At 48.3% G+C, this 26,934-nt stretch overlaps 2 protein-coding genes across 4 annotated transcripts in view; one reads left to right on the forward strand and one right to left on the reverse strand.

Annotated features, from left to right (window-relative positions):
* Positions 1-3,265: 3,265 nt before the first annotated feature.
* On the reverse strand, positions 3,266-12,030 carry LOC128077798 (microsomal triglyceride transfer protein-like). Of its 2 annotated transcripts, XM_052677339.1 has the most exons (18): positions 11,903-12,030; positions 10,819-11,000; positions 10,604-10,729; positions 10,252-10,359; positions 10,022-10,138; positions 9,731-9,870; positions 9,374-9,524; positions 8,940-9,097; positions 8,657-8,822; positions 7,846-7,953; positions 7,513-7,725; positions 7,192-7,406; positions 6,701-6,798; positions 5,920-6,041; positions 5,486-5,713; positions 5,180-5,304; positions 4,917-5,087; positions 3,266-3,926 (listed from the first exon to the last, which is right to left on the reverse strand). In XM_052677339.1, exons 1-18 carry the CDS (start codon positions 11,967-11,969, stop codon positions 3,776-3,778), a joined length of 2,646 nt encoding a protein of 881 aa, XP_052533299.1. In that variant the 5' UTR covers positions 11,970-12,030; the 3' UTR covers positions 3,266-3,775. The 2 variants fall into 2 exon arrangements, with proteins under 2 accessions (XP_052533299.1, XP_052533300.1); XM_052677340.1 differs by lacking the exon at positions 10,819-11,000 and having other exon boundaries at positions 11,903-12,018.
* A 6,358-nt stretch (positions 12,031-18,388) lies between these two features.
* The window catches only part of SGPL1 (sphingosine-1-phosphate lyase 1), a 28,774-nt gene continuing 20,228 nt past the window's right edge, over positions 18,389-26,934 (forward strand). For both annotated transcript variants that reach the window (XR_008205109.1, XM_052677080.1), the window contains exons 1-3: positions 18,389-18,478; positions 24,353-24,518; positions 26,390-26,457. Coding sequence is in view for 1 of the 2 variants with exons in the window: in XM_052677080.1 (XP_052533040.1) it covers positions 18,476-18,478; positions 24,353-24,518; positions 26,390-26,457 (237 nt within the window). In the remaining variant the exon portion in view is untranslated. The remainder of the gene's footprint in view (positions 18,479-24,352; positions 24,519-26,389; positions 26,458-26,934) is intronic.

Raw genomic sequence — 26,934 nt, forward strand, 5'->3', positions numbered from 1 at the left:
AACTGCATGGGAGATTTGCTGAGTGGATTTGCCATGGAAATGCTGATACGTTTTTATTTTATTTTTATTTATTACTAGCTGCCTAGGATTGAAAAGTAGTGAATGGTAAGAGATCTGCCCCAATGCTTTAAATGTGCAACTATGAAGTAGCGCCTATCTCCTGTGCATTGTCTATCTTCTCACACACATGCTGCTCAGTTTTGTGCACGCTGTCTTTGGCATAGTTTTGTCTGTACAGAAAGCTGTACAGCTGTACAGGAGCAGTAGACGCACAGGTAATGTTTTATCATCCCGTTGAGTGAGTGGGACTGTGCTAGGAAGAGGAAACTTTATGGACCTGGGTGCCGGTAGTGAGATACGCACCCAGCCCTTGTATGGCACAGCACCGTGATTCTGCCCTGGCACCTCAGTCGGATTTGGCAGCAGCCGCTGGAGGTCACTGCTGATCTGCAGCTCCACATACAAGGCTTGGGGAGCTGTGCAGAAAAGCTGCTCCTAGGGGCTCCCTGGGGTTGCCATAGGTTTAGCCTCTTGCTGCGGCCCTGGGAGCTGAGCAGCTGCTGTCAAGTGGGAGCACCTCAAGCAATAGGGGAAGCTTGGGTTCTGGCACCCTCTGATCTTCCCAGCCGTGCCTCTCCCCTGTTTCTGGAGTATGTTCTGGACACCCATCATTTCTGATCGTAAAGCTTTAGGACGCTCTTGGGAGGGCAATTGCTCCAGAAGATGCTCTACAGCAGCCAAGCAAATAGAACTGAAATACGTAAAATGCCCAAATCCTGATGAGGAGCTGGTGATAATTTGACCCTCCCTATTTTTGCCCTTCCCCAAGTGGGGCTCAGAGGAAGATGAGGCTTAGTACTGCCTCTTTTCTTATTCAGCCATTGGCTATCAGCAGCTTGGCAGCAATTGGAGCAGTGCAAGGAGATAGGGACTGCCTCCTCACGGTCACTCGGATCCCCCTGTTCAGAGCCGAGGGCAAGACCCAGGTCAGATTCTTTCTGTGTCCTTGAGGTTGGTTCTGTATGAGATTGTCCTGTAACCAGCAGAGCCTTGGTGTAGGGAAAGCTCAGTTCTCAAGCCAAGTCTTGGATAGTCTCCAATACCTTTGCGGAAATGGGAAGGAGAGAATAAGGCAGCATCCCCTGCCTTGTAGAGACCTTCTGTAGGGCTGCTCTCATCCCTAAAGGTGCTCCAGGGGTTGGTAGAAGCAGGAGGAGCCTTGTGTCCCTATCTCAGCCTCACTGCAGTATTTAGCTATGCATCTCTGGGGATCTCTGAATACAGAACTAAAAAGCAGATCTCTGGGAAGCATAGCTTTGGGGTGGCATTGGTCATGCTGTGCTGGCTGGAAGTGTCTATGGGAACTGCTCTTCACTTCTCTGTCTGGTAATGTTAAAAGTCAAAGAGAAAATACAAAAAAAAAAAAAACCACATTGCTTTTGTATCTGTGCATAACCTAAGTGCACAATGTTAATGCCTTCAGGGAGAAGCAGACAAACCCAGGAGGCTGTGCTACTTTAAACCTCAGGGTCTCCATTGTCACAATCCCAGAGTCCCTTTTTTTTTTTTTTTTTTTTTTTTCTGAAAAGCACATTTCCAAATAGAAAGAAGGACTGAGATAATTCAAAGGCATATACTTATCAGGAAAGAATGAAGTGCTGCTTTCCCTGGTGAGCCTCCCTGTAGTACAGGAGAGGTGTTCTGTGTTTGTGCCTGATAACAATCCAGCTTGGGAGGAGAATGCAAAACAGCAGAACAATATTTACTTCAAAATAATTGTGATTTTCATAAATTGTCACCAAAAGATCCCAAATATCAAGAGAAAGGGAAGCTGCTGTATCTCTTTGTTGCTGGAACACTGCCTTCAGCACGTGGGTTTGAGGCTATCCTATCTCCATCTGCTGCCCTTAGGAGCGGAGAAGGGGAACTGCTGTTCAGATGATAAGAGGGGCCAGAGGCTTCTCTGTTAATATGTAAACTTTGGATCAAAAAGAAGACAAGAGGCTCTAGGCAGAAGACATCACTCAATAGGTGGGTTTTTACCCCTCATGTGCAAGCAAAATGCCGGTCTACTGGTATTGGCTGGCTTCCATAAGGAGGAAGAAAGGGATGAGATGGCGATGTGACCCCAGTGGTTTGATTTTTTCCATTTCTGGTTGAATAATGTCTGCATTGAGAGATGATCGTCCAGCACCAACGGCCTGTAGTACTTGTCCAGGCTTTTTGGGAAGACCTCAGTTTCAGAAAGGACCACTTCAGCTTCTTGATCTCTTGCCCTCTGCACTTAAGCCCCAAAACTACATTTGCCCCATAAGATGGACTAAACCACCAGTAATTCATTGCAAATACTCACAGGATGGAGAATTTCCCAAACATTTTGGCAGCCTGTACTCACAGCTTGAACCACATGGTTGCCCAGCTGAATTTTTTGTGACTTGAGACAAGTTCTGCATGCTACCTATGCTAGAGTCAGTGTTTTCTTCCTGTGTCTTTGCCCTGTGCAATCTCAAAACACCTAATTCTTCTCTCTTCCATGCTAAAATCTTGTGTGAGAGCAGGAACTGTTGGTGAGGATCAGCATACTGAGGGGGATAGGCAGAGCTGTTATGGATATGCCAAAGGTCATGAAACATCTCATGGCTCCGTTTTCCTGCTCTCCCGTGGAGCCTCTCCCTGCTCCACAGCCCCCACCCCATCTTCTGATTTCCCCTATTTGTTCCCATTTTTTTGGCTCTGTCTTTATCACATTTCTCCCTGCTTTGAGATGAGGACTGAGACTGCTGGTCTATCCTACAGATGGTGTTTGCTGTTGGGTAGACTCTCTGCATTTAAAGTTTCCTGATGGTTATTGTCAGCTTTCCTTAAGCCTTATGGGTCACATTCCTCTGCTTTCCTTCTGTATCTTCGTGCATCAGTCACAAATCTGACCTCACTGATATCCCAGCAGTTCCCCTCCTGGGCTCATCCCTGCTGCCTGCTGTGACACTGGCCATATCCCTGGCAACAAAGTGCAGCTTCCTGGCAGGAACAACGGAGCAGATCTAAGCTGTGATAGAGCTGGGTTGCCTTCATATGCAAATAGATGCAAACTCATTCAATTACACTAGAAAGAACATACAATAATTGGCAACAGGTTATGCAGTGTTTGGTCTTGCTGTGCTTTCTCCCCCTGAGGATTATTCTGGGATGAATATCTATGTGGCTGTGTTTAAAAAATTAAAATAAATAAAAAAACCAAACAAAGGAAAGAAAACCAACTCACACCTCCTCCAGAAATGTATTTATTTTCCATGCTCCTGGACTCTTTGGCAGCCTCAAAACTGTGCATTAATGTGTGGTGACGTTATTCCCTCCCTTGTGGGCAACTTTCTCCTTGCCAGCTGCAGATGTGATGTTCCATTCCAAATGTTTAATAACTATCAGAGTGTAGCATGCTTTTTTGGGCTACCAGAAACTTATTTGCAAAAGAAGGCTGTGTATCACAAGGCTTGTTATATGGATTTCTCTAGCTTCAGACAATGCCCATGAAGGAGAAGAGTTCAGGTTGAAAAAACTAAGAGGTGAAAAGATCCTGGCTCCAAGCAAGGGGTGCCTCTTGCTGCCCTGCAGCAGTTCCTCTACCTCTTTTGGTGCTTTCATTTCACTTTTTTGTTTTGTTTTGTTTTTACAGCAATCTGTTTGTGGCAGAGATGGGCAGAGGTTTGGCCAGCTCATGGAGAACCAGGGTGCATGGCAGGCAGGGATACGGTAGCCCTGTCCTGTATGTTCTTGTCTCCTACACTCCCTCTTCTGCCATGAGCAGCAGGTGGCACATGTTGGAGTTGGCCTGGTGCAGGGCAAACTCCCGGGCAGGCATGGTGCCCTGCCGGCCTTTTCGGACAGTGCTGCTCTGATTGCCAGCAAATGTGGAGATGGTGAAGATCTCTCTGTTAGAACAAGGGAAAAGCAGGAGGTCAGGAGGCTGTGATGGTGGTAGAGGACCTCATCCACCTACCAGGCTGGCTATTCACACACCTATTTGCATGCGGGACCTTTATCTCCCATTAATTCCCTCTGGTCCCCAAGAAGTCCTTCTCCTTATAAAGCACACAGTCATGGAATGGTTTGTGCTGGAAGGGACCTTAAAGATCATTAAGTTCCAATCCCCTGCTGTGGCCTGGTTGCCCTCCGCCAGATTAGACTAACCAGGGCCCCATTCAAACTGAACTTGGTCACCTCCATGATGGTTCTAGAGGAAGCATGTGATTGATGAGACCTTTCCCTGCCCTGCAGGATGAGGGAGGGGGATATGGGGTTTGCTGTCCATTGCACAGATCCCTTGTGTGGATCCCTCACTGGCTGGGTTGCTCCCACACAACCTGTGATAAGAAGTGCAGTAGCTGGAAGGGGGTTTGCATGGGGCTCTGTGTAACACACTGCTATGCCACTGTTCTCACCAAGACTGTCCAAATTCTTTCTGGACAATGTTTTCTTGAATGTAGTGTCTGTATTATTGCCTCATAAGACATTTTCATTATATACATTAATCCTTATATATGTTAAACCTGTGTTATGCAACCATGCATTAAATCTTTGTTATTCTCCCAGCCTTTGGCATCTGCTTTGCGAGTGGATTTCCTTCAATCTCTTTTTTTGTGTACAATGTCTTTGATTCTTGAACCTTTGGTGCCTCCAGTAAAACCTGTCAGAGGCTGTTATATTTCAAGAGCGTCCATGAGGAAGAACTGCTGCAATGTCTGGAGTCGAGGGGTAGTGGCAGAATAAATGGTTCCCACATAAAGCAGACTTAGCACCTCTTTTTGGTGCTGAGGACAGGTATGGTCTGCACTTGGTGAAGAGCTCTGTCAGCCACTGTGTGGGATAATCACTGACTGGTACTACATGGGCCCCAACTGCAGCCTGCATCCAGAGCTTACCTGTAAGGCACCTGCCCCTCCCTCAGCTGCAGGCACATGAGCACAGGGCTGCTGGAAAACCTCAGGATGGTGTCAAAGTAGATTGAAGTCTCTGCCTCTATCTGGCTCCTCAGGGTGGTTTGGAGGAAAGGAGCATCCAATTCTGTCTGGAAATCAATGGTGAGGCTTCCCCTGCAAGAAGGGAGAGTGAAGCACTGAGTTCTGGGCACTGGACAACTCCACAAACCCTTGTCTTGAGTGATGGAGTCCCTGGACCTTCTCACCTGGTGTTAACACTGGTCTTCAGTTCCTGCTCCCAGATGTTCACATCCACGTTGGCTGAGATATCAAGCCCAAGTCCACCCTGAAGTTTGACCACTGCCTGGAGACCAGACTGCAGAGGGATGACCTGGGAAATGGAGAGGATTTTACAAACCGCCGGAGACCTGTGGCAGTGCCACCCTGATCTGAGATGTATAGCCATGGTGGACAAGTATCTACCAGCAGGTTTTAGGTGTGGGATTCCCTAGGCATTACCATGGACCTGCCTTGAAGCCAGTATTGGGAAAGACAGTTCATCCCACCAGTACCTGGTGATGGTCCATTAGCAGGAGGTTCCCTCTGACCACACTTGTGGGTTCCCCACTGCTCAGCAGAACCTTGGCCATTAAGTCTGTATATCCCTGGAAGAAGACGATCGGCCGCAACTGGACATCGAAGAAGATGGCAGACATCCCAGCCATGAGCTCTGGCCCCTCTTCCCCTTCCAAGGTGTTTTCTCCCAGCATTGACTCCATCCCTTGTGCTTCTATAGTGACCTAAACCACAGAAATGGAGACATGAGCTGCGCAGGGCATGACTGAGGGGCCCATTTCAGGCACTGTGATGCTATTCGAGCTGCTACCCTTGGCCAACCCTTTTGGGTAGGCAATCTTCTTCAGAGCGTGGCTACCCATCAGTGACTTCTGCAGCGTTGGGGTCCTCTGGGTAGGGTGGTGAAGCCAAACCCATTGCTGTCTCTTACCTGAGCTGCACGAAGATGCCAGTCATGGCTGAGCAGTGAGAAGTCGGAGACACTCTTTCTCAGGAACCCACTCTCCAAAAACAGCAGGTCCAGCCCGAAGGTGGAGAGCAGTTCCTTGGTGGCTGAAAGACAGAGCTACCTGATGAAGCTAAGTTATTCAGGGAGGAAATCTCTGTGCCATCTCCTTCCATTCTGGCTATAAGCAAGGGATGAGGCAGTGCAGTGTTTTTCTTGCGTACGTTGAATATTTTGCCTCCCCATGTCCCCCACAAAGCTAGGCTGAGATAATTTGAAATGGTGGCTGAAGGGTGAAGATTTAGGCAGATATTTAGCAAGCATGAATTGCTACAGTTTCTCTGAAGTTTGATGATTTTTTTTTTAATCTCAGTACAAGAGAGCTTATTAAAGGCTCAGCAAAAGAGCTTATTAAAAATACTGAAAGAACTGAGGAACGGGGCTAAATATTTTGACTTATCAGGGAGATAACTAGCTCCCACCTACAGCCTACTCCTGGCTTCCTTTCCAGCTGATGTTCCTCTTTCAAATCAGCAAGATATGGGAAAAGATATGGTGTGGTCTAACCCACTTTCAGCTCAAAGCAGGGGCATCAGAGGGAGCCAAACTTCTGGTAGTAGCAATTGGCCAACTTTGGGTGGTGCTGGAGACTGCTCAACCCAAGATTTTGGGGGTGTTTCCTGAAAGCTGAGGCCTCTGCTGCAACCTGCCCTTCCCCACCAACCCTCCTTCACTTCTTCAGGGGGCCGTGCCCCTGTGATGTCACCTGTCAGAGGTCCTGAGAAGGAGGAGGAGATGCCAGCTTTTGAAAAGTGGTAGTAGTTGTTTATCTGAGGGTCTCTCATGATGTCATTCATTATCTTCCTGGAAGCAAGAAGGATACGGTATGAAAAGATTGCGAGGATAGGAAAATGTGAGTGAACTGTACAAAGAAAGGTAGGAAATACAAATTTCAGAGCTATTTGCTGACAATGCAAGCAAAGAAGGAAACGAGTAGTCTGAGGCTATCCTGGAATTCCCCTCTCCTCTATAAACTAGAATAAACCATCTGAATATTTGTGTGCAGCTTCTGCTTAGCTCTGAAAACTGTTAGTGCTGGTTTGTTCTGTGCAGATAGAGAGATTAATGTGGTTACACACTGTGTGCTGCACCACAGGCCACAGTGTTGACCTCCAAGGTCTGCTGAAAACATGAGTCTGGATCCACAGCTCAAAAGCTACAGCTGAAGTGTTGGGAAGGACAAAAAGCAAAACCTACCTTGCTGGGTGGTGGTTGGCACGCAGGCTGCTCTGCACCTTCAGCAACAGGAAAGTTGCTGCTTCTGTTCCCAGCTGGTGAGCAGCCAGCAAGATGTTGATGACATCCATGGGCAAGGGTGTGTTATCCAAAAGGATTTCTGCGGCAGCCAAGCGGCACGTTTTCTCGTAGCTCTTCCTCTTCTCATGGAAGATCTTCCTCATTGCTCTTTTCACCTGATGTGAGATGGCAGTTTGAGGGAGTTTAAGAGGCAGTTCGAGGTCCTGGCATGCAAGTGGTGGCAAGGACCCCAATGGGAAGACGAGCTTGTATGTTGGGTACCTCGCTGGTGATGTGCTGGGCGGGGAATTGCCGCAGGGAGCTGATAGCTGCAGCTGCCACGGCTGTAGGACCTTTCTCTGCGTGCTCCAGGAGGGTGGGGATGGTGCTGGGGAGCTGTGTGTTCCCAAGGGCCAGCAGGTGGGTGACTGCCTCGTGCTCCTTCTCGGCACTTCTCAGCCCCGTGAGGATGGTTTCCAAGCTGTGCTCCACCTCCTTGTTGGGTTTGACAAGAGAGCAGAAGTCAAGGAGAGTGAGGTGAGGGTGAGGAGAAGTTTTGGTAACCCCAAAGGAGCTGGAAGGCTGAGGGACCTGAGCTGAGTTTGCAGGACTCACCTGCAGCCCACACAGCTGCTGCCGGCACAGCTTGCCAACCAGAGAGCCCAGGGCCACCATCCCTGTGTCCCGGACCTCAGGTACCATCTGCTTCCCATCCAGCTTGTCCTGGGCAGAGCAAGGAGCATTATAGAATGGGAGAAAATGGGGCAAAGGAGAAAGGAGGAGAATGTTTCAGCTGCCATTTCAAAGCATTTATCAGGAAGAAAGGAAAAGCTAGTTCTTACCTGCCTTTAAGGGAGGATGTGCATGGCTTGGCGGGTTAAAATTTTTCAGTAGCTCTAATTAAGCTTTCAATGTTTGTAATACATTGATATAAAACACTTTCTACTGAATGCTTATCCTCTGAGAAGCACTACTCTCATTGGCAGCATCCCATTAAAAGCATGTAAAACAATCATATAAATAGGAAGCTCTATTTCTACAGATATATTTTAGTCTATAGAATAAATCTATGCATTGATATTTTTTTTGCTATTCCTTCTGGACTGAAAAGGTAGGAGGACCCATCCTGGGCTTTCGAGGGGTAGGCTGAGGGAAGCTATGAAAAGTCAGTTCTCAAAGTTGTGGAGAGACAGAAAATTTACTTTGTTGTCTGATGATATGATGTCACCAAAGCCTTTTGAGAAGTTTTCATTGGCTAACCTTGCTTTTAAGGAATGAGTGTAGTATACTGCAACATACTGGCTGAAAATTGTACATTGTGCCTATAGTGGGAGGCTTTGCCAGGAAAGCTACGAGAGAAAATTGGTGGGGTGGGCAAGATTTAATGTTGGGCTCAGGCCTCTCTGGAGGGAATATCCCCACCTACCAGCACCAAACGCAGCAGCTCTTTTGTAGGCCGGGGAGAGAAGGCTGCTGCGTACAGGAATGTCTCCAGCAGGGACCTGGGCTTCTTGCTGAAATCCAGGAAGTCTGAGAGAGCTGCCAAGGCTGGCACTGACTGCGCAGCCACTGCTGCCTCTACCATGAAGGGGCTGGGGCAAGAGGAGCGAGATCAGTGGTGCCATCAGCGACCCCGCGTGCTGTGGTCCTGCACAGTATTTACTGGTGCAGAAAGCCCCTTTTGGAGGGCTAGCTATGGGGAGCCTCACAGTGTCTCCTCAGGTGCTCTCTTCAGCAGCTGCAGCACATCTCTCTTCTTGGCACCGCGCAGCATCTGGATGAACCTCTGGAACTGCCATGTAGTTGCTGCCTTCGAGATGTCCATTTTGACACGCCGGCTGTCAAAGGTCTTCAGATAGGCTCTCAGCTGGAAGGACAATGTTTGGTGGAGTTCAGCCACTTCCTCTTACATCTTGGATTATGGAATCATGTTTATACTTCAGGAAACATTTAGGAGTGGAAGTGACCCTATGGGATGTATGGGGGTCCTTGTCAGTGCTACTGGATTTCCTGAGCTCAGATCTGCGATGTGTTTAAACTGACTGGATGTGTTAGCTGTGTACGATATCAATGGTTTGACCCCATATCCCACAGCCAGGGGCTGAACACATGGAGGGTTATGGGGATGCATAAAGCCACCAACCGAAGGGCAGTGGGTGCAGCTCCTCCTGAAAGGCAGGCTGGCTATTGCCAGGGGCTGGTGCTGTCCCTCCATGCCAGCCAGCATGTTCTCAAGGCTCTGTTCAGCTGCCTCTGAAGGACTGGACGTTGAGGACACCAACTTGAGCTCCTGCCTGTTGAGACAGAGGAAACCATTGAGAGGTACTTCATCCTTCACACCCTTGTTTGGAGGACGGTTGGGATCATGGAGGTTTGAAGAAGGAGATGCAGGCTGAAAGCTATCAAGAGGTGTCTGATGTGGCCTCCATGAAGCTTTATCTCCATAGATGTATGTTCATCATGTGCCCAATTCGGGATCTTGCATGGCAACATCACTCACCTTGAGCTGATTTTGACTCCAGTGGTGGACCTCAAGACTAGGGACAGTGTGTGACTCTCCTCTGCCAGCACTGACTGCAGCAGGCTGTGCTTCACCACGTACAGGCTTCTGCTGTAGGGCTGCCACTGGATGCCAAACATCTGTAAAAAGGGAAAACAAGAAGGAAAAGGGATCAACTGTTCCTCTCGCCATCTCCCAGCTTCTCCCACGCTTTTGAGCTGGAAGTGCTGGGCAAGCTCCCATTGATGCTAGCCATAAGCTGAGCCACCATCACCAGAGAAATGGACTTGCTTTGTTCACAGAGGCATATCCCATTTTTGGCTTTGTGCAGCTGAGGAGATCTTTTGTCTTTACTATGGAGTGGTTGGACACGGTGTATGTGACCTGGCAGCTTCCAGAGGCATCTTCCTGAAACACAGATAAACCCCACCTAGCAGAAATGCTGGTGGACATTTTTCCTTCATCCAAGGGAAGATGATTTGGTAAACGCGCTCATTCTTATTGTTGTTTACCACCCCTACCTCCACGATGGTGCCGGTGTGGGCCTGGAGCTGGAGCAGACTGATAACTCCTCTCTTCAGGTTGGTGACCAGGGTGCTTTCTGTTTCATCTCCATACAGGGCTTTGATCTGGGAGGGAGAGACCTGGCATCAGGCTCTGGGAATGGCTCTCCTTGTAGAAAGGCATCTCCCCTGCAACCCAAAGTTCACATCCCAACACTGGGACCATTTTGGAGGATGAGGTAACACTGGACCACAAGAGCTCTGTACTGCTGCACCTCGTTCTCCCCCTTGTGACCTGATGGGAATACAGAATGAGGAGCTCCAATGGGCTCCATAGCCAAGTAAGTTTTGCAGATAGCCTCTAGCTGACCTTCCCACTGCTCCAGGAGATGAAAACTGGCTTTTCAAGATCTGACTGTAGTTTCTTGTTCAGTGCAATGTCCATGGGAGGACCTCCAGCACCCTCAGGCTCCTGCTGGGCTTTCAGGTCTTGGATCTATGACAGCAAAAGGCAAGGATGTCTGCTGTGAAACTGCTATGCATTTTTGTGGAGGAAAAAGAATGCAACATCACTACTTGCCATACCTGCAGCTGGAGCAGGTCATCCCTGCTGGGGTTCCTGTGGAGCTGATGTATCTTGACCACAGCCTGTGCCTGCAGCCAGCCCCCAGATGGGGACAGGCCAGCCACAGGACCCAGCTGTAAGGCCAGGGCATAGTGGTAATAGTACAACGTGCCCGGCTGGAAGGAAAGCATCCATGGGCTGCCTGGGGACATGGCAAGCGTCAGGGGGATGCAGCCATGGCCGCTGGTCCCCATGTTCCCCACATGCTGATCTCTAAGGGTAATTGTGAGCTGCACTGGGTTCTTCTCACATCCCAAATTTCCAGGGACAATTCAGAAAGCTGTTCTGCTACACCTGTGCTGTCCTTCCCTGCTTTCCCAGTTCAGAAGCACAGGTGAGTAAGGGAAATGTGGGTTTTCGCCGGGTGGCAGCTGGTTCTTGGCTCTGTTTCCACTCTTGCCTCATAAACCACAGCCAAGCATGAGGCACTACTTGGAGACTTTTGAGTTTTTGGCAAAACTCATAGAAAGACTCTTTAATCTTGAAGAGAATTTTAAGGATGCCCATGGCCAGGAGAGATGTTTTGTAGGGGCTTTTCAGCTGTGCACATTCATTAAAGTAAAGGACGTTAATCTGGGGGCAATACTTGTATGTGATTTTTGTTTTTGGGAGAAGAGAAGAGGCTGTACTCCTCATATCTTATGTTTTCCCTTTTCCCCTCCTGAGCAGATAAGTAGCTGTACAGACCCACTAATTCTTAATTAAACTGCTGACATTGTGATAGGGTGAAATGAAGATGTGGGGCAGCATTGGGCCAAAGCCCCTCTTTGTATTATACTGATTTGCTCAAAATTACTTAGGGTCACCACTCTTGTTCCTATACACACACAGTTTAGGGTAAGCGGCACCTTTGCCATGACACGTTCAGTCTGATCTCTTTTCTAAAACTCTAAACTCTCCTGTGAATCTGATCTACTTGTTGAGGTTTGGCTTTCATTTTCCCCCCAGGGAGAACCTCCACCATCCCCAGATTTTGCCATCCCTCTCCATCCACGGTCATTTGCAGGGTCCATTGGCATGGACCCACAGCGCGATGCCCCTTACCTCTTGCTGTGCTCAGGAAGGAGAAGCAGAGAAGGCAGATGTAGCCCCCAAGTGCCCACCACTCCATGCTGGGCTCCAGGAGATGGGGAAGCAAGGGAGACAGGACAGAACCTGACCTTCTCTCCTTGTCCTCATGCCACACACCCAAGGAAAAGCAAATAATTAAACCTCTGCACCAACCCCCAGCAGCAGAGGGTTTGGAAATCAGCTGAGCTTTGCCAAAGGGCAGCAGCAGGGTGGGGGAAGCTACGAAAAGTATTTTAGGTGGAGGGAAGCCCCTTGGTTAACATCCGCTGGTGTGATGTCCTGCTTGTTCTTTTGAGGGTCTTTCCGCAGCCAGCAGAGCAAGAGAGGCATCTCTGGAGGCTGATAGGACCTGCTGCCTATCCCAGACAATGCTGCATGGTGATGATGTTAATCTCCCTCTAACAGCTTTTATTTAACTCTATCAGTATGCAGAAAATCTAATTCCCAGCTTTGATGTGTGACTTTGAAGCGAATCCTTCCCTCTGCTCCATCTGTCCGTACAGCACTTATGACCCTGAAGACCAGCCTGGAAACTATTGTGTGGCAGTGGTGAAGACAGAACTGAGACAAGATCCCAAGCCTGGCTGTCCCCACCTTTCCGGCCAGCAGGGAGCACACCTGTGGGTCCTGCAGATCTCTGTACTGTTGGCAGGGTAGCGCAGCGTGGATGGGCACAACAACCAGGTCGCTGTGCCCCCAGCCACATGTCTGCCAAGATGTGACATCAGGTGGACTTTGGTCATGACAGTCATCATGCCCAAGGCTGAGCCCAAATGTAAGCAGAATGGAGGTAGAATAACAACTGCATTGAGGTACGTCCATTGCACGGTGCTGGCATGGCTCTGCACATGCCACGTGCACCTCTGGAAGGCAGCAGGGGACAGAATCTCACCAGAAATACCCCTGGGAACTGGCAAGACGCGACTTCTCCTCACCCTAGGACTACCAGTTTTAGGGGTCATCTAGATGCAGGTGGGAAGGGGGAGAGAAAGTCTTCCTAAGGACAGCCTATAGAGGTCCTGGGTCCCATTCTGAGTCACAGATAATTCTTGCTGTGGACAAGGATCTCATGAGAACAGTCTGTTTGCTAGCTCAAGGAGTGAGAGATGGTTGTGTCAAACCAGTTCTTGGTTTGGCTCTGATCCCTGTGTTTCCTTTGCTGGGAGCACAGGCTTTGAGTGCTGTGCTGCTGGGACAGGGCTCGTAAGGATGTGAGATGATGAGTCTGTGCACAGTGTGTGGGCAGGCCTGGGATGGGAGAGCTGGTCTCTGAGGACATGGGAATCCTAGGGTTATTCCAGCACTGAGCCATGCAGCCTGACTCCTGTTTGTGTTGGCCCATGGCTTCCCCACCCAGACTCCCACAGTACAATGGGTGAAAATGTGGATGGCCAAGCCCTGATGCTGCTCTTTTTGGCCTGAACATCCTGGAGAGCAGATCCCCTAGGGGGTCACTATTTGATGCTCATCTATATGGGGTCCAGATGAAGAGACTTGGTGGTCACCAATTTGCCTAGGAAGACCCCACCCATGGGAACCATTTGCCCAGGAGGACTGAAGGGACAGGTGTGTTCCAGGGCAAAGCTGAGAGCCTGATGGGCTTCTGGGGCCCTGAGCAGCCTCCCTGAGGCACCCACCAGCTTCTAGGCACTAGAGCACAGGTAAGCCTAGCATTCAGGTGGGCTGGGTTTCTCAGCCTGCCCTGTAGCCTTGGTTGCTGCTCTGTCTCCCCACCTCTGCTGCTCTGGGGTGCACCCAGACCTGCTTTGTGCCTCTGAGGAGCATTGATTGAACCTCTTGTGAGCACCCAGCTCAGATGGTTTAGGACTGACCTGCCCTAGATCACTCCAGCCATCTCTGCTTCTCCCTGCAGGTGGGTTGTGCTGCCTGGGGCAATGGGTCCTCCGGGAAGCTGTGGTCATTCCCAGTATCCATTCTCCTGCTTCTCCACACTGCAGGTCCTGCAGTGAGACATGACCTGTGGCTTTCTGTTGCAAGGTTGTTTTATGTTGGGCACCTGGGTCTGACTGTAGAAAACTTCTATTTCAATGATAATGCTTTTTCTAAGTCCTTGAGGTAAAAAACTATGCTTGCTAAAAAACCAACAGGCAGAGAGATGCTGGAAGATCTTCCATTCTTTGTGTGCTCCTCTGAGGGTTGTTCATAGCCTTGGGTCATGAGATCTGATGAGGAGATGCTTGTATTGGGCTTGCAGAGGTAGGAGTAGCCAGAGGACATGAACATGCACCAACATGCGGCTTTTCAATTTAGCCATCAATTTTTCAACATGTGCAGTATCATCAGCAGTGTCTTTGTTTGCATGCTGGGATGTAATTACCAGATTACCCTTTGTGTTGGGCATCCAATTACTTTGCTGAGCATCCCGATGTCGAAAGTGTGATGTTTTATTTACCAGTGTGGCTGGAGTTGGCTGGCTGGCTATGGGAGCATGCTCCGTTAACATGGGTGACCAGAGATGCCCATGCTGGTATAGTCTTTCATAGCATCATTTTGGCCGGGGAAGAACACCGAAATCACCCGTTCCAGCCACGAGCCAGACCTACTGAGTGTCACCACTAACCCACGTCCCTTAGTAAAACAGCTGCTCGCAATCCCTGATGTCACTGAGAGCATAGCTGTGGTGTGGTGATGACAGTGAACAAAGACATGGGCTGTCCTGGGAGTGGTGAACAAAGCCATGTGTGACTTTGTTGCAGTTTTTGTGTTCCAGGGCAACTTGTTCTTCAGCTGCTGCTGGATCCTCAGGCAGAAGGAGATCCTGGAGGCTCTGACACGTGTGTCATGGTGCTTGCCAACCTGCTGCTGTGCTCTGAGGTTGGATGTGGCTCTGGGAGGGCCAGACTTTGCCTTGCGTTGTAGTGGTTCCTGAAAAGCCCTGAGTGCAGCTGGGGAAGCTCCTCTTCCTCTTCCTTTAGAACTGATGTGTAACTTGTGAGGCGTGGAGCCAACTCCCACTGCATTTTATTTACATTTTTACAATTAAACAAGCAGTTGATAAGATTGACGAGGAAGATATGGTTTAGGAGCCTGTTAGACAGAAATCTCTGATCTCTGTGGATGATTTACAGAACAGTAGGCTACAAAGACTCTCCAGTGTGAGATTAATCAATAGTAACATGCTCACTGACATGTCACTTCTTACAAGCGATTCATCATTCATTTAAATGCAGAAGCTATAGTGTTTGTTGAATCCTCAGCTGAGTGGTGGAGAGTATTCCTGTCTGATTTCTTTTCCCTGGTTCTTCCAACAAGAGCAATCAATCATATTTAAGGAAGTGTTTTTCCTCTGTGATCATCTGTCGTTTATGGGGAAACAGTATCCAGGGGCCTTAATTATTTAATCCATGTTGCTTTCTTCCTCCACATGTGAGGTCTGAGTGCTGAGCAGGGGAATGGAGCCAATACCGATTCTGGGCTGCACGCTGGGATATATATATGTGTATTTTTTTAATGAAAGGCCAATACTGGAGATTCAGCTCCCCCTATGGTCAACAGAGGGAGGGACACCTCTCTTCCTTCAGGGGCTCTTCAGGAAGGGAGAGATGGGTGTAAATGATGTTTTACATCTTCCAAAAGCTGTGGTGTTAAGTCCCACTCTGGGTGATATATCTCTCAAGTGCATGAGCTGGGAATTGAACCATGACCCTGGGCTAATACACGTTGTGTGACAAAAGGTGTGAAAGCATTTGCAAATGAACGAAATCAGCTCTGCTGAGAGCAACTTGCTGTGATCAGACTTTGGAAGGGGACCAGAAGTGCTACAGCACATCTGTGCAGCAAACTCAATGGCTGCAGATGCGGCTGTGTCACAGGAACCAGGCCCTCGTGATGCTTGGAGAAATCAATGGGAAACTAATTGCTGCGCTGCGGGAACAGCAGTTTAAAATGGGAGATGTTACCACTGTTTTGAGCCCAGGAGCACAAAGTTCTTGTTGCAGCAACCTCAATCTGCTTGGAAAGGTGCCTCTGGCCTCTACCTTGGCCTTGGCAAGCATCGTGTTCTCCCAGCTCAAACAGCTGCTCCTGGGAAGAATCAGAGGCTGTCTTGGTTGTGGTTGGCTTGTCTGGCCACAGCTTGCACTGCCTTCTAGCCTGGACTCAGCTTATTCTACTGGCAGAGTGGTAAGAAGTCTTGTCCAATTATATTAACACTTACTGATCTAATTCCATCCGAAGGTAGAACGGTTGCCATCACACTGCGAGCTGTTTTCTCTTTGATTCTGCTGGTCAGGTTTGTTTATATGGTCTATTTTACCACTTCCAAGAGCATCAATCACTAACATCACCCCAGAAAGTATTTATCCTCTAGCATGACAGTGTGCAGCTTGAACAGCTGGCCGAAGGCAGTGCAGCAGGATGTGGTAAGTCATGGCACTGCTCCAAAGTGGGCTGGCTCCTGGTGCTCAGGGTGGTGAAACACTGCCGCAGTGCTTGTGCAAGCACTGACAGCTGGAAGCCAGCTCAAAGCATAAGAACCTCTGCTCTGATGCACCTTGGCACATTTTGTTTGTGCTGTGCAGTTAAGATCTCCTTTGCATCACAGCCCATAAGCTTCCCACTGCAGTGTGAGCCAATTGCCACTGGGCCATGAAGGACGCAGCTTGGGTATGGCTGCTTGTGGCAGAACAAAGGATGTTGAACTGTGTTCTTGACTGCTGACTTAAATGGGTGACAGGAGCAAGGCAGATCTGTAAGCAACCAAAAAACTCCCTAGTTTGGATGGGGAACTTTTCAGCTTCCTGCACACAGAGCATGCTTGATAAGAAAGGACAGCATTGTGGTACCCGAGTGCATCTGAGAATGCCAAAGGCTGCCTCCTAGCAGCAACGTGACCTTTAATTTTCTTGGCACCTCTCTGTGTATGTCTGGAGGCTTTCCTGAGGCAGTTGAGGCTGGGCTTGATGCTGACATTGCATGCACACAAATGCACCAGGAACACAGTGCTCATGCTACTGCCACTTGCTTCAGCCTGTTCTTTTGTGCCACCTGCCCTTAAACACTGAGAGCCTTTAGAAAGAAGAAGATGAGGCTGGAGTGGAGGGCAATGGTACAGGTATTGGAGGTTTAGAAAGCAGAGGACAAGAAAAGGGGGAGAAAAAAAATCCACTGGACTTTTTTTTCTGTTTTAAAAAACTGCTGATCCTTGTCTGGTCTGCTATTTCCTGATTTTGAGATGTAATCATCAAGTGAAGTCATTTCTTCAGTACTACGGGGAAAATGCTGAAAAAGAAAATTCTTTCAATTTCTGTATGTTTGCTGTGAAGCCCAAGTTTTGTGTTTCTTACTTAGTGCGTGCAGAATGCATAATGTGAGTGTTATATCCAAGCACTCATATTTCAGCACTTGGAATATCTTCTGTGTCCTAGACTAACTGGAAACAAGAAATGTGGTGATTCTTAATCCTACCCATTCTGGCAGAATTTTCTATAAGATGAGAACAAATGCTGTCTGCCAAATCAGAACACTTTGTGGTATTTTGAGGAGCAGAGCCCATATGTTAACAGTATAAGGTTGCATCCACTGAGATTACAGGAAAGGAATTTTGCTGGTGTAGAGCATAGCCACCCTTCTGGACCTGCTTTACTTATAAATCAAGCAAATCAGCTGCATAATTTTAGGTTAGACCAGACATAACATTTTCTGTGTAAACCCACATTATTCTTTCCGTGCAAGAGTCCTTAAAGACCATTTACCCTACTTATTTTCAAAGCAGCTCTTCATGTTGATAGGACCGTATATTACACTGCCCCATAACAAGGGCATTAGGGACATGGAGGGGGGAAAAAGCTCCTTGGAGATCCCCTCCAGGCTCCCTTTTATGCCATAGCTCCATCCTCTCACTTCCATAACACCCGCAATCACACCTATACATCAGGGCTTTATTTTGAACCCACTTTTCTCACACTGAAGGACTACTGCAGAGTCTCAGCTCTCCAGTTGCCACCAGCCCACCCCCAGCTCCTGACCAACCTCTGTGCATTTCACAGAACTATAGAATGGCTTGGGTTGGAAGGGACCCTGAAGCCCATCCAGCTTCAATCCCTGCCGTGGGCTGGTTGCCCCCCCCCAGCTCAGGCTGCCCACGGTCCCAACTTGGCTTTTGTTCTTATGCCACTGTTGTCCCTTCCCCAGTGCCTCTTCTTCCCCACCCATGGGTTTGTAGCCAGATCGAATACTCCTTTCTACCTGTGTTCAGTCCTGTTTTGTGGCATGATGTGAGAATGTGCGTAAGTCTGGGCACTTGTGGTGATGCTTCCTAACAGTTCCTAATCTGGCCTTTAAGGAATAAAGAAAACAAGCCCAAATAAGAGTTCCTCTCACACCCTTCAGAGTAAAGCACTATTATACTTTAAAAAATAAAAAAGGGTTGCTTTCCAGGATCTGATGCTTTCTGGAACTTAAGAGGGCCGCGGCGCCGCTCAGGCTTTAATGGCAGGGCGCTGCCTGCAGGGGGCGCTGTGCTGAGGGCGGGGCGGGGCCGGCTCGGGGCGCAGATCGGCGGCGGCCGAGGCGGCAGCAGCGGCGATGGTAAGCAGTGGCGGCAGCGCGACGGACGGGAGGGCGTGGGGCGGGCAGGGACAAAGCGGCGTGCGACTGCACGCGGCCTCCGGAGCTCGGACGGCCGGCAACGGGGCCCTCAGCCCGACTTCTCTAGGCGCGGCTCCGGGTGCCGTGCGGCCGGCAGCAGGCCTTGCGGGGCGAGGGGAGCGTGCTGCGGGCGCCGGTGCCGTCCCGTGCCGTCCCGTGGCGGCGGCTGTTGTGTGCGCCCTCCCCTCGTGCAGCCGGGGCTGCTCTCTGCCCGGCTTTGCCCGTCCCTTCTGGCCTCCTGAGCGCAGCTCTCCGCCCTGCGAGCCGTGCTGGGGCAGCGGCGGCTTCCTTTCGGCAGAAGAGATTGATGTTTCCTAGAAACTCGGGGCCGCCGTCTCTCGGAAGTGTTTGATGTGCTGCGAACTGTTTCCTTTGCCGTCGTAGCTCCCAGTGACCCTCAAAGGCCATCCTGTCCGACCCCCTGCAATGAACAGGACGCCTACAGGTGCTCAGCCCCATCCAGCCTGGCCTTGGGTGTCTCCGGGGATGGGGCATGCACCGCCCTGCTGAGCAACCTGGGCTTCACTGCTCTTACAAAAACAAAAGCTTTGTCCTTCTATCCAGTCTAAACCTCCCCTCTTCCAGCTTGAAACCGATTCCCCTCATCCTGTTGCGACAGACCCTGCTAAAGAGGCTGTCCCCTTCCTTCTTGCAGTGGTACCTCTGCGAGCTGCTTGCAGAATGTTTCAGATCAATGCCCATTTTGTTCTCCAGAAGGCATGCAGAAAGCACTGCGTGACCTGCATCTGAGTGGGTGCCAAGCAGCAAAATGTGTCCGGATGAGTCCCAGCACAGAGCCGAGTGCTGCTCGTGTCCTCCTGGATGCTGGGAGAAGAAGAAAGCGTTGCAGGAGCCTGAAGCCACAACCCCAGGGAGAGCTGTAATGGGTTCACACAGGGTATGCAGTAAGTGCATCCAGGCCCTTAGAGAGCTGTGCTGTCTGCAGTGTGCCTGGATGTGTGCAGAGGCTTTATAGATCAATTTGTTGTAGTGAGCAAAGGGAACGAGAGGTGCACTGTGTATTTTTCGGGCTGAGTACTTGCTTCTCAGGCAGTTTGGTTTCTTAGCTTGCTGAGGAGAGCATCTGTTAGGCTTTGTACAATAACTGCTCTTTGTGGTTTTTCCCTCGCCCCCACGTGAAATCTGAAACCTAACCTCATTTTGAAAGCCCTTTGGGCTGTCGTAGAACTGCGTGTTTTTTGAGCCTGGGATCGGCCTTTTCCCATCCTTGTGTTGATAACTTCACGTTCCCCTCTGTGTGGAGCCCCGGGGTGCTGCCGGCCTCGCTCCAGGCTGCTGCCTGTTTGTTTTTGTGCTATAATTAGCCCGTCACTGAGAACTCCCTGTGAACTTCTGGGCTGGTGGGTTTGTGCGCCTGCCTTCATTTTGCATATGCTGTGTACGGCAAAAGAAATGCTGGAGGAAAAGAGCTTCTAGCACTGTAGTGGTGGGAAAAAATGCAGCACACAAGACGCTGCAATAAGCATGACCTGGCCTTGATTTTCTTTCAGAGTTCAGCCTGTGCGTCTAAAGACGTGTGAGTCTTAATTTTGGTGAGATCCTGTCTATTATCACTGCATGGCCTCACGTCCCTGGGGATGGGCAGTATGCAGGCCACAACTCGGGCTGTAATTAGGAGTTGACTAACAAATATTCCATGCCTAGCGCTTATGTAAAGGTATTTGTCATGCTCACGAGGGCTGGAAGCACAAACCAAAACAGTGCACCCTCGGCGAGCCAGGGCATTGCTCAACCCTCCAACTCCGTGGCAGGAAGCAGGCTGTGAGACCGATGGCACCACAGCAGAGCTGGTCCCGTGTCATCGTACAGGTCAGACGTGCCTCTTGTGCAGGCACAGCTAATTGCAGTCTTCCTCCTCCTTAGGCAGATGATAAATAAGCAAACTGCTGTTCTTCAGCTTGTTTTTCATTGGAACCTCAGTGAGCTGGCTGTGTTGGGAGAACCAGTTGTGTAGCAGCTCACGCTGTCATTGCCACAGCAGTGTGTGTTCCATGTCAGGCTTGACCCAGGCAGTGCAGCCTCCCTGCTCCATAATTTATGATGTGATGAGTTGTGCACCGTCACCTCGCTCATCAGCCCTATCAGTAAGGACAGACAGACAACAAGCACAGCATTAGGGTTTGGGATTCCTGTGTTGGCTACCTGGCTGGGATGTCTGTGGTCCGCAGGAGACAACTTCTGCCACCCAGCCACTGCTTTTCTTGCAAGCGCTGGGCACCGTGTGCAGTTGCCAGGTGCCCACGTGCTGGTTTGTTTTAGGCTGGGCAGCAAGTGCTGTGCTTTTAGACAAATGGCTGGAGAATGTATAGACTGGGGTGAAAACTGAGGATGTGGTTTGATCTTAGCAGTACCTCCTCGCACAGTGATTCTAAGATTCATGCTACTACCTAAAATAAACTTGCCTTTAAAAACTGCTTTTACTCTCTGTTCCACTTTAAGTGCTCTCTGGGGCAGGGAAGATTCTGCTGATAAACCTTTTTTCCAGTCTTTGCGCAGGTAAACTTTTCAGTGCTTGCACTTTGTGGTGTCAGAAAGGGAAGGCACTTTACCAGCAGTGTGAGGTTCCCCAGTATATTGCCTTTATCTTTTTTATCTCTTAGGTTTAAACCTGCAGCAGAGGAAGTGCTGTTCCAGCAAAACTACCAAATCTGCTGTAGCAAGCTTTGGCAATTTTCCCCTTCCTTCTTTCCTACGTTCTGGGGTAGAGGAGCATTGCTGCAGTTCATTTGTCCCCTTTAGTCGTGGTGTGAGTGCTGTATCCCTGGAACAGTTCAGCTGGCTAATGGCTTTTAGAAGTCAAGTCCTAAGGATTCCTAATCGATGTAGCTAAAAATTCAGCATGTAAACTGCTTAGGTTGCTGAGTGCATTAGTGTCAGTACAGATGAATGCTGCAAGCCCTAATGGGGCAGTGAGTATTGTATCTAATACCTGGGTTTGTCTTAATGCTCTGACAATTAAAAATAAATCTTCCAGTGGGGCTAAATGTAGGCTGTCTATTTCCCCTGCCTGCTTTCTCTAAGAGAGGGAGCAATGTCTTTGCACATTGCTGAGTGTAATGAAGACACGGGGTATGTCTGAGTGGTACCATCAGTATTATGAGTAATTGGTAGACCAGAGGTCTCATATCTTAGAGATACTTTGGGGCAAAGAAACACTTTGAAAATGCTGAGCATGCAGCTTATCAAGGAGCTGACAAATTGCATTGCATAGCTAACCAGTCTTCTGAACTGAGAAACAAAGATGGGGCAACACGTGTGTTGCTCATTCAGCTGTGATGTCTTCATTAGGCACCTGTGCTGCTCTTTTTTTGTTTTTTATTTTTTTCCTGATCATGTCAATGAAGAAATGCTGCTGTACAGAAATAGCTGTAAGGCTGCATCACAGGTTGCAGACATCCCACCCATGCTTTGCTTCTGTAGTAAGCTCAGAGTGGAGCAGCCTGCATGGACAGCCTGGGGCACTGGGTTGAGAGCTTTTGAAAAGGAGAGACCCTTGGATTTGCTCATCCCTGTGCTGGGCAGCAGGACTTGCCACTGGAGCTGTGCAGCTGGGCTCAATCTGTAATGCTGACTTACTTTTTCCTTCCTTTCTTATGGAATGCTGATGCGCTGCTGACTACTGATTTCAGTGGAGAGCATGTGGTTTGACACCAGAACGTGCATTTGGCAACTTCCGTCCAGAGTTTTCTCCAAGAATGAGATGAATGTCTTGCCAGATATCATTTTTAACTTGGCCATTGTCATGAGTAACTTCTGTCTAATGTTGCATTCCCTTGTCATTTTGGGCATGAATCTTGCACAATATTCCACTGTCAAGAGAAAACCCACATCCTGCTGTGTATCTGATACAGTAGGGTTTTCTTGCCACTGCTTAACAACAGTTCTGGAGGCACCAGTGCATTAATGGCTCAGTTTCCACACGTGTAAATGCACTTCCAGCACTGGCTGAGATCCAGACGTGAGCTCTCAGGCAGTGGACCAATGATGTCCTTGCTGGTTAAGCACTCCTTTCCAGGGATTTTGCTGAGAAAATTGTGCAAACTTGATGAAACTTGAGAAGTGCCTTTGGTTAGTTGAAAAGTGCCCTAAATCTGTGGGTTAAGTCATCTTTGTGGTGTTGGAGTTGGAGGACTGGGCACTAACCCTGACACTATTAATTGCGGTGGTTTATGTGGCTGGCTTCTTTTTGGGCTGAAGTGGCTGGGGCATTTGGAAGCTGCTCTGTGCCAGACATATGGGTGCTAATTTGGCTTCCTGTAGCTGAGGGCTGTTCCTCTTGCCAGACACCTGGTTTAGCCCTTTTCATTCTGTTTCCTCCTGCCTGTGTTGAGGTGTGAGCAATATTGCTCCTCTGTGATGCCTTGGCACTGTTGGTTTGCTGGAAGTTTTTAGCCTTATATTTGGGATGCTTAAGTGGTTTGTTCTTCTTTTTTGTTTGTTTGTTTGTTTTTAAAATTCTCTTGTATTATACATATTTTACTGCTTTTCCTGTGTAGCGATTGCTCTTTAGTGCTTTTTTGTAAGTACTTTCTCCTTTGACTGTTTGGAAGCTCTTGTTTTTTTCCTAGGCTGTTTGTAATCTCTCCAACTGTGTTGGGATCATGGTATCATAGAATGACTTAGGTTGGAAGAGACCTTAAAGACCATCTGGTTCCAACCTCTTGCCATGGGCAGGGTTGCCAACCAAATGTCAGGCTGCCCAGGGCCCCATCTGATCTGGTCTTGAATCCCTCCAGAGATGGGGCACCCACAGCTCTGTGCATGTGTGCCAGTGCCTCACCACCCTCTGGTAGAAAATTTCTTCCTAACATCTAACCTAAATCTGCCCTCTTTTAGTTTAAAGACATTTCCCCCTTGTCTTATCACTATCAGATCACGTAAAAAGTTGATCTCCCTCCTGCTTGTAAGCTCTCTTCAAGTACTGGAAGACCTCAATGAGGTATCCTCGGAGTTTTCTTTTCTCTGAACTGAACAAGCCCAGGTCCTTCAACTTTTCTTCACAGGAGAGGTGCTCCAGCCCTTTGATCATCTTTGTGGCCCTTCTCTGGACCTGCTCCTACAGCTCTGCATCCTTGTGCTGAGAATTTCTGTAAAGACGCCCTGTAGTGGGGAAGTGATACTTTCCCATTGTGAACCTTCTGTTGTCCCTGTCACTACTTCTGAGACTCACAAAGGCAGCATGCTTTAAAATTGTGGATAAGGTTCTTGAGCTCTGTCCTGACAGTAGTTACTAGCTTGACATTGTAATTACGATTGCATCACAGTTTTCTAGTTGTATGGGTTATGTTTTGTTGTGTTGGTTTTTTTTCCCCCCAGTAGTGTTTGTCTCTGCCATCCTTCCTTTATATGGAATACGATAATCACTTCTTAAGCTTGGAGTGCTGCTGAGTACTCTCGTCTTTAAATGTCCAGCCTTTGGTACTCAAATAGCCCTGTTTTGGTGGTACCTGCTGAGCGGTAGCAGTTTAGCTTTCACTTGCTCTGTGGACAGACAGACAGTTCCTTGGAAAAATAATACTGTGATTTGATACAGCTGTGTCCCCGGGGCCATGGTATGATCTGCTGATGTTGACTTGGGACCTTGAGACTTACACATCTATCAGTGGCTTTTGGTTGGAAATCATTGACACCTATGTGTGCTGTTCAGGAGTTAAGGAAAGTGGGAGGTCTGTTTGCTGAAGAGCACCTTTTTACTCGCCTCTCATGGCAGGGAATTCTGTCATTAAAGCATTTCTGCTGCCCTGTTTGTGTGTGTTTGAGCTTTTCTCAGTGTCTGTGTTTCCCTTTGCACAGGATGCCATCACTCCCTATAAGGAGATCCTCCAGATGTACTGGGAGAAAGTAACGAGCTTCGTGAACGCCTGCTGTGATGGACTGGAGCCCTGGCAGCTGGTTGGACTGACGTTTTCCTCCACGCTTCTAACTGTATGGCTGCATGGCTTCCTCTTCCAGTCTGAGAGTAAGAACTTGGCGTGGGGTTTGCCTTGTGTGGGGTGGGAAGGGGATGCAGTTGCTCTCATGTAGTGGAGGGAAAAGGATGGAATGAGAGCGAGTGTTTGTTAAAACATGCCTTCTGCTGCCAGTGAGGATTAACAAAACCCTTTTCCAAATTAAGGACGAGTCCTGTCTAATCAATGGAATGTCCCCATTCCTGTAGAGGGTGTGGCAGGCCAGCCTGGAATGTGCCCATATCTCCTTCCTTTGCTTTGGGCTCCTGTGAGCTTCTGGCTACCTCACTTGTTTGTCACAGTGCTCTCTGGCTCAAAACCTGGGGAATTTGATTCAAGTTCTTAGGACCTTATATGTATCCACACACTGTAGCCAAATGCTTGGATAGTACTTGCTCTCAATTGCTTCCCTGCCGGAGGAGGGAAATTTGATGTGATGTTGGGAATATGTTTCATCCTCAGGATATTCAAGGTAACTGTGTATGGTCTAGCCTCTTCCTGCTTTGTGATTGCTGTGCTGACAGCTCTTCTGTAGGACCTTTAGATGAACCTGCAGTCTGCTCTGCCTATGTGATGGTCAGGAGAGCTGCCTTTCCCCCAGAGCAGAGCAAGGTGCTTTGCCAATCCCATGGGCCGTAGGGTTATGCTGTAGTGACAGCTTTTTAAAAATAGCCCAGTTTTTAATTTGGTGCCTACTTCTCAGTAACTGAACGCTGGGAACACCAAGCCTGTGCTCAGAGTAGGGTCATGCTAACTACTTGTCTAGAATTTGTACTGTTGCACAGTGTTTTAAAAATATTTACTAATGGCTAGGAAATCTAATAAGGCTGTCTGATTTTTTTCAGGAGTCTACAGTTGTGTGTTTTTTCCCTCAGTGTGGAAGTTCTTAATTAAATGGTCTGCACACAGAAAATGTACAACGGAAATGCTATTTTCAGAGTGCTAACAAATATTTGCTCTAGAGTGTGCCAAGCTGCAATTGCTGTCCTCCTGTAGCTTCTCAAAATAGATAGGAGCACATATAAAATGGAAAATAATGGGCCAGTCTAATGCTATAGATAAGATTGTGAAGTTTTAAAATGGTTGACTACTTTTTTTTTTTAAAGCTGATGTACTCTTTCCTGCTGAAAGCGTCCTGTAACTGCCAGTGCTTGATTGAAATGTCCAGATGACTCAAAAGGCATTTTTGATGGCTGTAAACCATCTCTGTCATCCTGCTTGCATTCCTGCCTTTGAAGCTACCCCAGGAGTTTTCCGGTGTTTGTCATCAGCGGCTTTTCTCATTTCATATTTGGGCTGTGGTGGTGCATTTCCCTCCTGTGCTGGATGGATGAACCCTGAAGAATACTTGTTGCATTCCAGCTCGGTTCATCCTGCTGGGGCCTGGGAGCCTGTCTCACGTTGCTGAGTGTTTGCATGTTGCAGTTCTATTCTGGTTTGAAGATGCAGAAAATACTTCCAAAATTATTTCCCTTTTTGCTGGAGATCTTGCCTTTAGCAAATCCTAAACTCCCTTCCTTTGTAAAACTCCATGTGTGGGTGTAAATTCCCATTCAAGTAGGTGCTGTCCTTTCATACGCCTGGATTGAAAAGATCTTAGCCTTCACAGTTGGCATGACTTTACTCAGCAGCCCTAGCAGTAAATTAAGAAAACGAGTCAAATAGTTGGTTCCCATAGGTAACTGCTTTTGGGCAAACCAGTTTCTTCTGCAGCCTGACCTGTGTCTGCTTTCTGATATGATTCTCTTTCACCATATCCCCTTTGTGACTGCTTTATTTTAGCCTGGGTCAGAAATACTAAAGCCTGTGTGGTGAATTATTGTGCTCTGAGACTGTTTTTGGTTTCTTAACATAAGGTTAACTTGTGACTTTTCCCTTTCAGGTTTAACATCCCGAACTAAAAAACAATTCTTCAGACTGTTGAGAAAAATGCCATTTGTTGGGGCTATAGTAAGTATTTGAACAACTTATTGCAATGTTTTTTGAGCCTGCAAAGCTGTGTTTTCTGTGTCTTTGCTGTCTCTTGTTCCTGTGATCATAATGATGCAAGGATACTGATGCCACTACCTGGTTTAATGAAAGACATAATTTCTACCTAGTCTTTTTGTAATAATATTGCACTCATAAATTGGAGGTGCCACTTAACCAAGTATCAGTGAGTACAGAGGCAGAATTTTCCAGTGGTATTTCTTTGCTAGATGTTAAGAGAATTGCTTGATTGGTGGAAGAAGGGGACACGAATGAACTTGTGTGTTCTTCTGAAACAGTGTCTTGTTCTTGAGCAAGTGTGAGATAGGGTCTGTTGTGCAACGTGGAAAGATAAATCTTTTAATCAGATGGCTGTCCATGTCTAGAGCTCAGATACCTGTTAGCAAAAGCTTTATAGCACAAAGATACCAGAAGTTGCTGTAACTGTAATCATTAAGA

The sequence above is a fragment of the Tympanuchus pallidicinctus genome, unplaced genomic scaffold, assembly GCF_026119805.1.
Source record: "Tympanuchus pallidicinctus isolate F22 unplaced genomic scaffold, pur_lepc_1.0 scaffold16, whole genome shotgun sequence".
Classification (NCBI taxonomy): Eukaryota; Metazoa; Chordata; class Aves; order Galliformes; family Phasianidae; genus Tympanuchus; species Tympanuchus pallidicinctus.